The following is a 12,542-nucleotide window of genomic DNA, read 5'->3' as shown; positions in this document are numbered from 1 at the left end:
CGTAGTGGGTCAGATCTCAAACAATGACGAGACAGAGTACAGGAATGAGATAGAGAATCTGGTGAACTGGTGCGGCAACAATAATCTCTCCCTCAATGTCAACAAAACGAAGGAGATAGTCATCGACTTCAGGAAGCGTAGTGGAGGACATGCCCCTGTCTACATCAATGGGGACGAAGTAGAAATGGTCGAGGGCTTCAAAGCTTTATGTGTCCAGATCACCAACAACCTGTCCTGGTCCCCCCCATGCCGACACTATAGTTAGGAAAGCCCACCAATGCCTCGACTTTCTCAGAAGACTAAGGAAATTTGGCATGTCAGCTACGACTCTCACCAATTTCTACAGATGCACCATAGAAAGCATTCTTTCTGGTTGGATCACAGCTTGGTCTGGGCTCCTGCTCTGCCCAAGGCCGCAAGGAACTACAAAGAGTCGTGAACGAGACCCAATCCATCACACAAACCAGCCTCCCTTCCATTGACTCGGTCTACACTTCCTGCTGCCTCGGCAAAGCAGCCAGTATAATTAAGGACCCCACACACCCCAGACATTCTCTCTTCCACCTTCTTCCATCAGGAAAAAGATACAAAAGTCTGAGATCACGTACCAACCGACTCAAAAAACAGCTTCTTCCCTGCTGCCATCAGACTTTTGAATGGACCTACCTCGCATTAAGATGATCTTTCTCTACACCCTAGCTATGACTGTAACACTACATTCTGCACTCCTTTCCTTCTCTATGAACGGTATGCTTTGTCTGTATAGCGCGCAAGAAACAATACTTTTCACTGTCTGTTAGTACATGAGACAACAATAAATCAAATCAAATCTAAAACAGAATATCTGGTGATTTATCTCATTGCTATTTGTGGGATCTTGCTGTGCACAAATTAGAACCAAACTCAACAGACCCCACTTTAAAATGGGGACAGTTGAGAACGTTGGAAAAGGTTGGAGAACATTGGGAAGAGTTAGAGAGCATCCTAGAAGAAGGTGCAGCTAAATTTGGAACATGGACTTGGCACCAGATATTGTGGGAACTCTGGTTGATCACGGCACAGATCATTACCTGCGAGTACTCCAGCGAGGTAGACAAAGCTAATGCGGAGAGCGCCGTGCACCATCTCGAGAGGAACTCCGACCAGGAGCTGTAATACCACATTGAAGCCCAAATGCTCAACCCTGGAACAAAGAACCTTCCCAGTCAGAAAAGACCCTTCAACAAAAGCCTCAGCTCCTAGTGGAACAATCAGTAACTGAGGAGCCTGGCACTCCGCCAATCCCACAGGATATTGATGGGATCTCTTGCCTCCCCCTGGCCACAACACACGGCAGTTACATACTCCTTTAACATTGGAAAATGTTCCAAGTCACTTCATCAAATAAAAGTTTGAGGGGATTTACTGGAATGGTAATTGTGATTAGCAGCTGCGTAGAGAGGGCAGAGATGCTGGGAATGTTTTACTTCGAGAATGTTAAGGACAAATTTAATGTTCTAAATGATAAGGGGTTTTCTGACCGAGCAAATGTGGAGATATTGTTTCCAACGGTAGCCAGAGGACACAGATTCCAAATAATTGGCAAAAAATGAGAAGATGAGGAGAAATATTTTGATGCAGCGAGTTGTTGTGATCTGGAAGGTGCTGCCTGAGCCGATGCTGGAAACTAATTCAACACTAACTTTCCAAAAGGAATTGGGAAATATTTGAAAAGGAAATAGTCGCAGGGTTATGCGAGGAAAAAAGGACAGGGGCAGGGGGATTAGTTGGACAAAGAGCCCGCAAGAGGCACAATGATACCAAATTCCCATCTCTGTGCGGTGACGATCATCACAATTATTCCAATTGCAGGTTCCGATCCCAGGACTGACATCACACGGTGTGGCTGGGCAGCATGATGAAGAATCGTGAGGCCACAATGTGGGCGGCACGGTGGCACAGTGGGTTAGCACGGCTGCCTCACAGCGCCAGGGACCCGGGTTCAATTCCGGCCTCCGGTCACTGTCTGTGTGGAGTTTGCACGTTCTCCCCGTGTCTGCGTGGGTTTCCTCCGGGTGCTCCGGTTTCCTACCACACTCCAAAGATGTGCAGGGTTGGTGGATTGGCCGTGCTAAATTGCCACTCAGTGTCCCAACACATGTAGGTTAGGAGGATTAGCAGGATAAATACGTGGGGTTACAGTGATAGAGCAGGAGGGTGGGCTCATTGAGAGAGTTGGTGTAGACTCGATGGGCTGAATGGCCTCTCCTGCACTGTAGGGATTCTATGTACTCTGTGGGATTGTATGCAGATGCCAGTGCTAAAGTTATATAAATGAAGCAGTCACTCTGAGGCAGCTACTCACCCGACGTGCATGAAGATGTAGCTGAGGTAACGCCAGACCTGGCTCCGAAGCTGTGGTTGGTAGACCAGCGGATTGTTCAGATATGAGGGGTGTGTGATCTGGAGCACCCACTTCTCCAAAACCAGCCCATAATAGACAAAGACAGCGATCTGTTGCAAACAGTTCAGATCACAGACATGATTCAACTCTCTGCTCACACCCTCCAATTCTCTTCCCACAACCCCCTGCTCGCACCTCGCTCACTTCCCCACTGCTCACCCCCCGCTCACACACCCCCACTCATAATCCCCCCTGCTCACACCCTGCTCACACCCCCCCCGCTCATACCCTGCTCGCACCCCCCCACTCGCACCCCTGCTCACACCCTCCAATTCTCTTCCCACAACCCCCTGCTCGCACCTCACTCATTTCCCTCCCCGCTCACATCCTGCTCACTTCCCCCCGCAGCTCACACCCTCCAATTCTCTTCCCACAACCCCCCGCTCGCACTTCGCTCACTTCCACCCCCGCTTACACCCTGCTCGCACCCGCCTGCTCACCCCCCGCTCATACCCCCCCGCTTGCACCCGCCGCTCACACCCACCCGCTCACACCCTGCTCTCACCCCCCCGCTCACACCCTGTTCGCACCTCCCCGCTCACACCCCCCCGCTCACACCCCCCCCCCACTCACACCCTGCTCACACCCCCCCGCTCACACCCTGCTCACACCTCCCCGCTCACACCCCCCCGCTCACACCCCCCCGCTCACAACCCCCCCCTCACACCCTGCTCACACCCCCCGCTCACACCCTGCTCACACCCCCCCACTCACACCCCCCCGCTCACACCCCTGCTCACACCCTCCAATTCTCTTCCCACACCTCCTGCTCGCACCTCGCTCACAACCCCCCACTCGTACCTCGCTCACAATCCCCCGCTCGCAGCTCGCTCACACCCCTCGCTCACACCCCACTTACACCCCCAATTTTCCGCTCACCCCCGCTCACACCCTGCTCGCACCCCCGCTCACACCCCCCGCTCACACCCTGCTGAGTCAAAACCAACTGGACACTTCAAAAAGAGGAAAGATTTAGGATTTATGCACAGTGATTTTCACAACTTCAGGATGTTTTACAGCCTGTGAGTCACTGCTGGTCCAAGATTAGGTTTTAAGGAGGAGAAAGAGGTGGAGAGAGGGAGAGGTTTAGGGAGGGAATCCCACACCTTACAGTCCTAGCAACTAAAGGCTCAGCGACCAATGAAAATTGGGGACATTCAAGAATCAGAATTAGAGGAGCGGAGAGTTGTGGGACTGAGAGTGAGCGCAGAGATAGAGAGGCGCTAAGCCATGGAGGCATGAGAATTTTCAATTCAAGGCATGAGCAAACTGGGGGCCAACGTGATGGGATGATGAGTAAACGGGTCTCGGTCTGAGAAAGGACATGGGCAGCGAAGGTTTGGATAAGGGGAGGTGATGGCTGAGTGGTATTATCGCTAGATTATTAATCCAGAAACTCAGCTAATGTTCAAACCATTGTCAATTGCTGTAAAAACCCATCTGGTTCACTAATGTTACTTAGGGAAGGAAATCTGCCGTCTTTATCTGGTCTGGCCTACATATGACTCCAGAGCCATAGCAATGTGGTTGACTCTCAACTGCCCTCTGAAATGGCCTGAAAAGCCACTCAGTTCAAGGGCAACTAGGGGTGGGCAATAAATACTGGCCCAGACAGCGATGCCTATGTCCCACGAATGAATTTTTAAAAAGTTGACGGAGGGCGCAAGTGGAAGTCATTAGGATAGACAAGTCTGAAGGTTATAAAGACATGAGGGTTCCAGCAGGTTTGAGTTGAGGCAGGAGCAGAGTTGGCTGATGTTATGGAGGTGGAAAGAGGCGCTCTTCGTGACGGTGAGGGTATGTGGCACTGATTCCTTGGACTCGATGGCACTCACCTCCAGGATGGTGATGGTGAGCATAAACCAGGGTGGGGGACAGCAGGTGTAGCTGTCGTAGTACCACTTGCGGTCCAGCCCCCGGGGCAGGGTCTCGTAGGCGATGTGCCGGATGAATCGCTGGGACAGGGTGAGGCCGGTTTCCTCCAGCAGTGAGTCGGCGCGGAGACGGTGATTTCCCAGATGGATCGCACGGTGGAAGCTGTTGGAGCGTTTGTTACTCATCTGATTTAAGGAAACGGCAGACAGGCCGGGGGAGAGCGAGAATTAACTTTGAAGCCTTTTGCCAGAATCAAACAATACCCTGAAAATGGAGAGTGTTTATCTATCTCCCTGTTCCCATGGCAACATCCAAGATCCAATACACGTCAGACAAGTCTTCCACAGCCAATGAGGCGTGGTCACTGTTATATTGTAGGGAGCATGGCAGCCAATTTACACACAGCACGCTCCCAGAAACAGCTGTGTGATTCTGCCGGGTAAAAACTATCCAAATTTTCTTTTTGAAGTTTATTTATTAGTGTCACAAGTAAAGCTTACATTAACTTACATTCGGGGCGGCACGGTAGCACAGTGGTTAGCACTGCTGCTTCACAGCTCCAGGGTCCCGGGTTCGATTCCCGGCTCGGGTCACTGTCTGCGTGGAGTTTGCACATTCTCCTCGTGTCTGCGTGGGTTTCCTCCGGGTGCTCCGGTTTCCTCCCACAGTCCAAAGATGTGCGGGTTAGATTGATTGGCCAGGTTAAAAATTGCCCCTTAGAGTCCTGAGATGTGTAGGTTAGAGGGATTAGCGGGTAAATATGTGGGGGTAGGGCCTGGGTGGGATTGTGGTCAGTGCAGACTCAATGGGCCGAATGGCCTCCTTCTGGACTGTAGGGTTTCTATGAATTCTATGAATTAACGCTGCAATGAAGTTACTGTGAAAATCCCCTAGTCGCCACACTCCGGCGCCTATTCGGGTACACTGAGGGAGAATTTAGCATGGCCAATGCACCCTAACCCGCACGTCTTCTGGACTGTGGGAGGAAACCGGAGCATCCGGAGGAAACCCACGCAGACATGGGGAGAACGTGCAAACTCCACACAGACAGTGATCCAAGCCGGGAATCGAACCCGGGTCCCTGGTGCTGTGAGGCAGCAGCGCTAACCACTGTGCCACCGTGCCACCCCAAGGACGCAGGGTAGAAATCCTCTGCTCTTCTTCAAATAATAGCCGTGAGATCTGAAAGGTCAGAGGAAGCCTCGCTTTAACGTCTGATCCAAAAGGCAACACCTCTGACAGTACAGCACTCCCTCAGCACTGCAGTGCCAGCGTCAGCCTGGATTTTGTACTCCAGTCGCCGGAGTGGGATTTGAACCCACAACCGTCTCACTCAGAGACAGGAGCACCGCAGAGCGGGACAAGCTCCCCCACTGGGAAAACAGGCTCCCAGTCAGCTGGGAACTTTAATGTGAATGTCATTTAAAAGCTTCTATTAATCTGACCAATTCACATCATATTCACTGGAGCCTGCCCGCGTCTGATTCACAATGTTAATTCCTACAGCCAGTTGTGAAACGGGAATGTAATGTTCAGGAGAACAGTGAGAGGTGCAGACAGTTTGATGCTGAGTGCTTTCACAGCGTCATTATTCACTTCTATTTCTGGAGGACTGGTTGGAAACTGGGAACTGATTTCTGCTGCATTGAACCGCCCCATCCTGGAAGTCGGAGAATTTAAACCCAATTTACAAAAGCTGGTTTCTAAAAGTCATCGGGAGCTTTTGGAACTCCAGTCATTTCATCAAACCTTTCAGAGAAAGAAACCTTCTGTTCTTATCCAGTAAGAAGTTTAACAACACCAGGTTAAAGTCCAACAGGTTTATTTGGTAGCAAACGCCACACAAGCTTTCGGAGCCTTAAGCCCCTTCTTCAGGTGAGTGGGAATTCTGTTCACAAACAGGGCATATAAAGACACAGACTCAGTTCTTATCCAGCCCAGCCAATCAGAGACCCTGCCCTATCAGAGACCCCACCCTATGTGTGGATGTGGTGTATCTGGATTTCCAGAAGGCATTTGACAAGGTGCCGCACCAAAGACTGCTGCATAAGATAAAGGTGCACGATGTTACGGGTAATGTATTAGCATGGATAGAGGATTGGTTAACTAACAGAAAGCAAAGAGTGGGGGTAAATGGGTGTTTTTCTGGTTGGCGATCAGTGACTAGTGGTGTGCCTCAGGGATCAGTGTTGGGACCGCAATTGTTTACGATTTACATAGATGATTTGGAGTTGGGGACCAAGTGTAGTGTGTCAAAATTCTCAGATGACACTAAGATGGGTGGAAGAGCAAAGTGTGCAGAGGACGCTGAAAGTCTGCAAAGGCATATAGATAATCTAAGTGAGTGGGCGAGGGTCTGGCAGATGGAGTACAATGTTGGTAAATCTGAGGTCATCCATTTTGGTAGGAATAACAGCAAAATGGACTATTATTTAAATGGTAAAAAATTGCAGCATGCTGCTGTGCAGAGGGACCTGGGTGTCCTTGTGCAGGAATCTCAAGGAGTTGGTTTGCAGGTGCAGCAGGTAATTAAGAAGGCAAATGGAATTCTGTCCTTCATTGCTAGAGGGATGGAGTTTAAAAACAGCGAGGTTATGTTGCAGCTGTATAAGGTGCTGGTGAGGCCACACCTGGAGTACTGTGTACAGTTTTGGTTTCCTTACTTGAGAAAGGACATACTGGCACTGGAGGGGGTGCAGAGCAGATTCATTAGGTTGATTCCGGAGTTGAGAGGGTTGGCTTATGAGGAGAGACTGAGTAGACTGGGGCTATACTCATTGGAATTCAGAAGAATGAGGGGAGATCTTATAGAAACATATAAGATTATGAAGGGAATAGATAAGATAGAAGCAGGGAAGTTGTTTCCACTGGTGGGTGAAACTAGAACTCGGGGGCATGACCTCAAAATAAGGGGAAGCAGATTTAGGACCGAGTTGAGGAGGAACTTCTTCACGCAAAGGGTTGTGAATCTGTGGAATTCCCTGCCCAGTGAAGCAGTTGAGGCTACCTCATTGAATGTTTTTAAGGCAAGGATAGATAAATTTTTGAACAGTAAAGGAATTAAGGGTTATGGTGAGCGGGCGGGTAAGTGGAGCTGAGTCCACAAAATGATCAGCCATGATCTTATTGAATGGCAGAGCAGGCTCGAGGGGCCAGATGACCTACTCCTGCTCCTAGTCCTTATGTTCTATTAGAGATTCCGCCCTATCAGAGATCCTGCCCTATCAGAGACTCCACCCTATCAGAGACCCTACCCTATCAGACGCCCACCCTATCAGACTCTGGCCGATCAGAAACCTGTCCTATCAGGGACCCCATCCTATCAGAAACCCACCCTATCAGCGACCCTGCCCTATCAAAGACCTGCCCTATCAGAGACTCCGCCCTATCAGAGACCTGCCCTATCAGAGACTCCACCCTATCAGAGACCTGCCCTAAAAGAGACCCGCCCTATCAGAGACCCACCCTATCAGAGACTCCGCCCTATCAGAGACCTGTCCTAAAAGAGACCCACCCTATCAGAGACTCTGCCCTATCAGAGACCCGCCCTATCAGAGACTCCGCCCTATCAGAGACCTGCCCTATCAGAGACCCGCCCTATCAGAGACTCCACCCTATCAGGGACATCAGCCCCATTTGGAAGGAAGAATTGAAAGGTGGTACTATAAATTAGAGAGTATAATTTTAAACCGGGTAGCAGACTCGAGTCTATAGTGAAGACAGAAACAAAATATTCGTTCATTCCATCCATCATTTCCTTATTGTCTTCCACTAACTCCTCATTCTCACTCTCTAGTACATCAACACTCACTCTAAGAGTTCCTTTCTTGTTTAAATACCTGTAGAAACTCGGGCTACCTGTTTTTGCATTTCTATGATGTGGAGATGCTGGCGTTGGACTGGGGTAAGCACAGTAAGAATTCTCACAACACCAGGTTAAAGTCCAACAAGTTTATTTGGTAGCAAAAGCCACTAGCTTTCAGAGCGCTGCTCCTTCATCAGGTAAGTGGGAGTTCTGTTCACAAACAGGGCATATAAAGACACAAACTCAATTTACAAAATAATGGTTGGAATGCGAACCTTTACAGGTAATCAAGTCTTAAAGGTACAGACAATGTGAGTGGAGAGAGCGTTAAGCACAGGTTAAAGAGATGTGCATTGTCTCCAGCCAGGACAGTTAGTGAGATTTTGCAAGTCCAGACAAGTTGTGGGGGTTACAGATCGTGTGACATGAACCCAAGATCCCGGTTGAGGCCATCCTCATGTGTGCAGAACTTGGCTATCAGTTTCTGCTCAGCGATTCTGTGTTGTCGTGTGTCGTGAAGGCCGCCTTGGAGAATGCTTACCCAAAGGTCAAAGGCTGAATGCCCGTGACTGCTGAAGTGTTCCCCGACTGGAAGAGAACACTCCTGCCTGATGATTGTCGAATATAAAAGCAGGGATGTCTTGATGCACCTGTACAGGGCATTGGTGAGGCCGCAGCTGGAATACTGTATGCAGTATTGGTCCCCTTATATGAGGAAGGATATATTGGCATTGGAGGGAGTGCAGAGAAGGTTCACCAGGTTGATACCGGAGATGAGGGGTTTGGATTATGAGGAGAGGCTGAGGAGATTGGGTTTGTACTCGTTGGAGTTTAGAAGGATGAGGGGGGATCTTATGGAGACTTATAAGATAATGCGGGGGCTGGATAGGGTGGAGGCGGAGAGATTCTTTCCACTTAGTAAGGAAGTTAAAACTAGAGGACACAGCCTCAAAATAAAGGGGGGTCGGTTTAAGACAGAGTTGAGGAGGAACTTCTTCTCCCAGAGGGTGGTGAATCTCTGGAATTCTCTGCCCACTGAGGTGGTGGAGGCTACCTCGCTGAATATGTTTAAAGCGCGGATGGATGGATTCCTGATCGGTAAGGGAATTAAGGGTTATGGGGATCAGGCGGGTAAGTGGTACTGATCCACGTCAGATCAGCCATGATCTTATTGAATGGCGGGGCAGGCTCGAGGGGCTAGATGGCCTACTCCTGCTCCTATTTCTTATGTTCTTATGTTCTTATGGTGTTCATTCATCCGTTGTCGTAGCGTCTGCATGGTTTCCCCAATGTACCATGCCTCGGGACATCCTTTCCTGCAGCGTATCAGGTAGACAACGTTGGCCGAGTTGCAAGAGTATGTACCGTGTACCTGGTGTCTGGTGTTCTCACGTGAGATGATGGCATCCGTGTCGATGATCCGGCACGTATTGCAGAGGTTGCTGTGGCAGGGTTGTGTGGTGTCGTGATCACTGTTCTCCTGAAGGTTGGGTAGCTTGCTGCGGACAATGGTCTATTTGAGGTTATGCGGTTGTTTGAAGGCAAGAAGTGGGGGTGTGGGGATGGCCTTGGCGAGATGCTCGTCTTCATCGATGACATGTTGAAGGCTCCGGAGAAGATGTCGTAGCTTCTCCGCCAGGTACACGATACATACTCTTGCAACTCGGCCAACGTTGTCTACCTGATACGCTGCAAGAAAGGATGTCCCGAGGCATGGTACATTGGGGAGACCAAGCAGATGCTACGACAACAGATGAATGAACACCGCTCGACAATCACCAGGCAAGAGTGTCCTCTTCCTGTTGGGGAACACTTCAGCAGTCACGGGCATTCGGCCTCTGATCTTCGGGTAAGTGTTCTCCAAGGCGGCCTTCATGACACACAACAACACAGAATCGCTGAGCAGAAACTGATAGCCAAGTTCCGCAAACATGAAGACGGCCTCAACCGGGATCTTGGGTTCATGTCACACTATCTGTAACCGCCACAACTTGCCTGGGCTTGCAAAATCTCACTCACTGTCCTGGCTGGAGACAATACACATCTCTTTAACCTGTGCTTAACACTCTCTCCACTCGCATTGTCTGTACCTTTAAGACTTGATTACCTGTAAAGACTCGCATTCCAACCTTAAAATATTATTTAATAAATTGAGTTTGTGTCTTTATATGCCCTGTTTGTGAACAGAACTCCCACTCACCTGATGAAGGAGCAGCGCTCCGAAAGCTAGTGGCTTGTGCTACCAAATAAACCTGTTGGACTTTAACCTGGTGTTGTGAGAATTCTTACTTTACATTTCTAGCCAGCTTTCTCTCTACTCGAATTTCATTCTCCTGATTTTAATCACTCTCTGCTGTTATTTACATTTTCACCAGCTAATCCTCCACTCATCCTTGCGTAGTCATGTGCGTTTTCCTTAAGTTTGCTTCTTTCCCTAACTTCTTTAGTTACCCATGGATGGTGGGTCCTCCTCTGAGAGTGAATATTTGTGGAAGGGGTGGCAATCAAGCAGGGCTGTTTTGTCCTGGATGGTGTTGAGCTTCTTGAGTGTTGTTGGAGCTGCACCCATCCAGGCAAGTGGGGAGTGTTCCATCACACTCCTGACTTATGCCTTGTGGACAGGCTCTGGGGAGTCAGGAGGTGAGTTACTCGCCACAGGATTCCTAGCCTCTGACCTGCTCTTGTAGCCTCAGTATTTATATGGCTGGTCCAGTTAAGGTTCTCGTCAATGATGTTCCCTCAGGATGTTGATAGTGGGAATCCACCGATGGTAATGGCATTGAGTGTTGGGGGAAATGATTAGATCCTCTCTTGTTGGAGATGGTCATTACCTGGCACATGTGTGGCACAAATGTTAGTTGCCACTTGTCAGCCCAGGCCTGGATATTGTCCATGTTTAGGACATGGACTGTTCCTAAACGCTGTTCTGTTTCCATGAAGTAATTTGTTTCCCCCTCTCACTCACCAGGTTTACAAAGTCCTGGTAGCAGACCTTCCCCTCAGAATTGTTGTCTGCCAAAGCCAAAAGTACCTCCAGCTTGTGTGGCTCGAGTTCAGAGCCATGGGCTTGTAGAAGGTTCCGGAACTTTTCAGTGCTAATGTAGCCTGTGTTTGTCGGATCAAACTGTCAGAGGAATACAAAGAAGACAGAGTGTAGCACAAAGACACAAGAGAGCTCCCAACAAACCCAACACCAAACCAACCAATGTCACTGCCCCAACCCACCAGCAACCCCAACCCACAACCAATCAAAACCCATCCCCAACCCCAACCCAACCCCATCCCAACCCCAACCCAAACCCAACCCCACCCAAACCCAAACCCAACCCAAACCCAACCCAACCCAACCCAACCAATGTCACTGCCCCAACCCACCAGCAACCCCAACCCACAACCAATCAAAACTCACCCCCAACCCCAACCCAACCCACAACCAACCTCAAACCAACCCCAACCCAACCCAACCCCAACTCAACCCCAACCCAACCCAACCCAACCCAACCCCAACCCAATCCCAACCCAACCAATGTCACTGCCCCAACCCACCAGCAACCCCAACCCACCACCAATCAAAACCCAACCCCAACCCACCAGCAATTCCAACCAACCCACCCCCAACCCCAACTCAACCACAACCCCGACCCCAATACCAAACCCAACTCCACCCAACCCCAAAACCAACCCAACCCCGAGCCCAACCCAACCCCTATCCCAACCCAACCCCAACCTCAACCCAACCCCAACTCAGCCCAACCCCAACCCAACCCAACCCAACCCAACCCCAACCCAATCCCAACCACAACCCAACCCAACCCCAACCCAATCCACCCAACCCAACCCCGCCCAACCCCAACCCAACTCCAACCCAACCTCAACCTCAACCCAACCCCAGCCCAACCCAACCCAACCCCAACTACAACCCCAACCACAACCCCAACCCCAACCCAACTCCAACCCAATTCCAACCCAACCCCAACCCACCCCCAGCCCCAACCCCAAATACAGTGAAACATCACAGCGATTACACCATAGAATAATTACAGAGAACAATAATGGACTGGAAAGCTCTGTGTCAGGAATAATAAAGACCAGGAGTGGTGGGAATGATCAGGATTGGGAATGGTCAGTAATGGGAATGGTCAGAAACGGAATGGTCAGTAACGGGAATGATCGATAACGGGAATGATCGATAACGGGAATGGTCAGGATTGAGAATGGTCAGGAAATCGGAATGGTCAGGATTAGGAATGGTCAGTAAGCACTGTGATTGCTGGAAGGGGCCAAAGGATTGAATTGCCTCCGCCTATTCCTGTAAGAACGGACAGTAGAAGTCCATTCGGCCCCTCGAACATGCTCTGCTATTTGACATCATGGTTGATCACCAACTTCAACTCTGTTTCTTTTGACCTATCCTGGGAT

At 49.9% G+C, this 12,542-nt stretch overlaps 1 protein-coding gene across 5 annotated transcripts in view; it reads right to left on the bottom strand.

Annotated features, from left to right (window-relative positions):
- The window catches only part of rhbdl3 (rhomboid, veinlet-like 3 (Drosophila)), an 88,375-nt gene that overhangs the window by 11,800 nt on the left and 64,033 nt on the right, over positions 1-12,542 (bottom strand). For 4 of the 5 annotated variants that reach the window (XM_078225798.1, XM_078225799.1, XM_078225800.1 and 1 more), the window contains 4 exons: positions 11,089-11,247; positions 4,279-4,503; positions 2,345-2,493; positions 1,071-1,183 (listed from right to left, as the gene is read on the bottom strand). In XM_078225798.1, the coding sequence (XP_078081924.1) occupies positions 1,071-1,183; positions 2,345-2,493; positions 4,279-4,503; positions 11,089-11,247 (646 nt within the window). The remainder of the gene's footprint in view (positions 1-1,070; positions 1,184-2,344; positions 2,494-4,278; positions 4,504-11,088; positions 11,248-12,542) is intronic. The other variant, XM_078225801.1, reaches the window with a different exon arrangement.

Source organism: Mustelus asterias, chromosome 12 (genome assembly GCF_964213995.1).
Source record: "Mustelus asterias chromosome 12, sMusAst1.hap1.1, whole genome shotgun sequence".
Classification (NCBI taxonomy): Eukaryota; Metazoa; Chordata; class Chondrichthyes; order Carcharhiniformes; family Triakidae; genus Mustelus; species Mustelus asterias.
The sequence above is the reverse complement of the archived record's forward strand: the minus strand, read 5'-3'. Positions and strand labels throughout refer to the sequence as shown.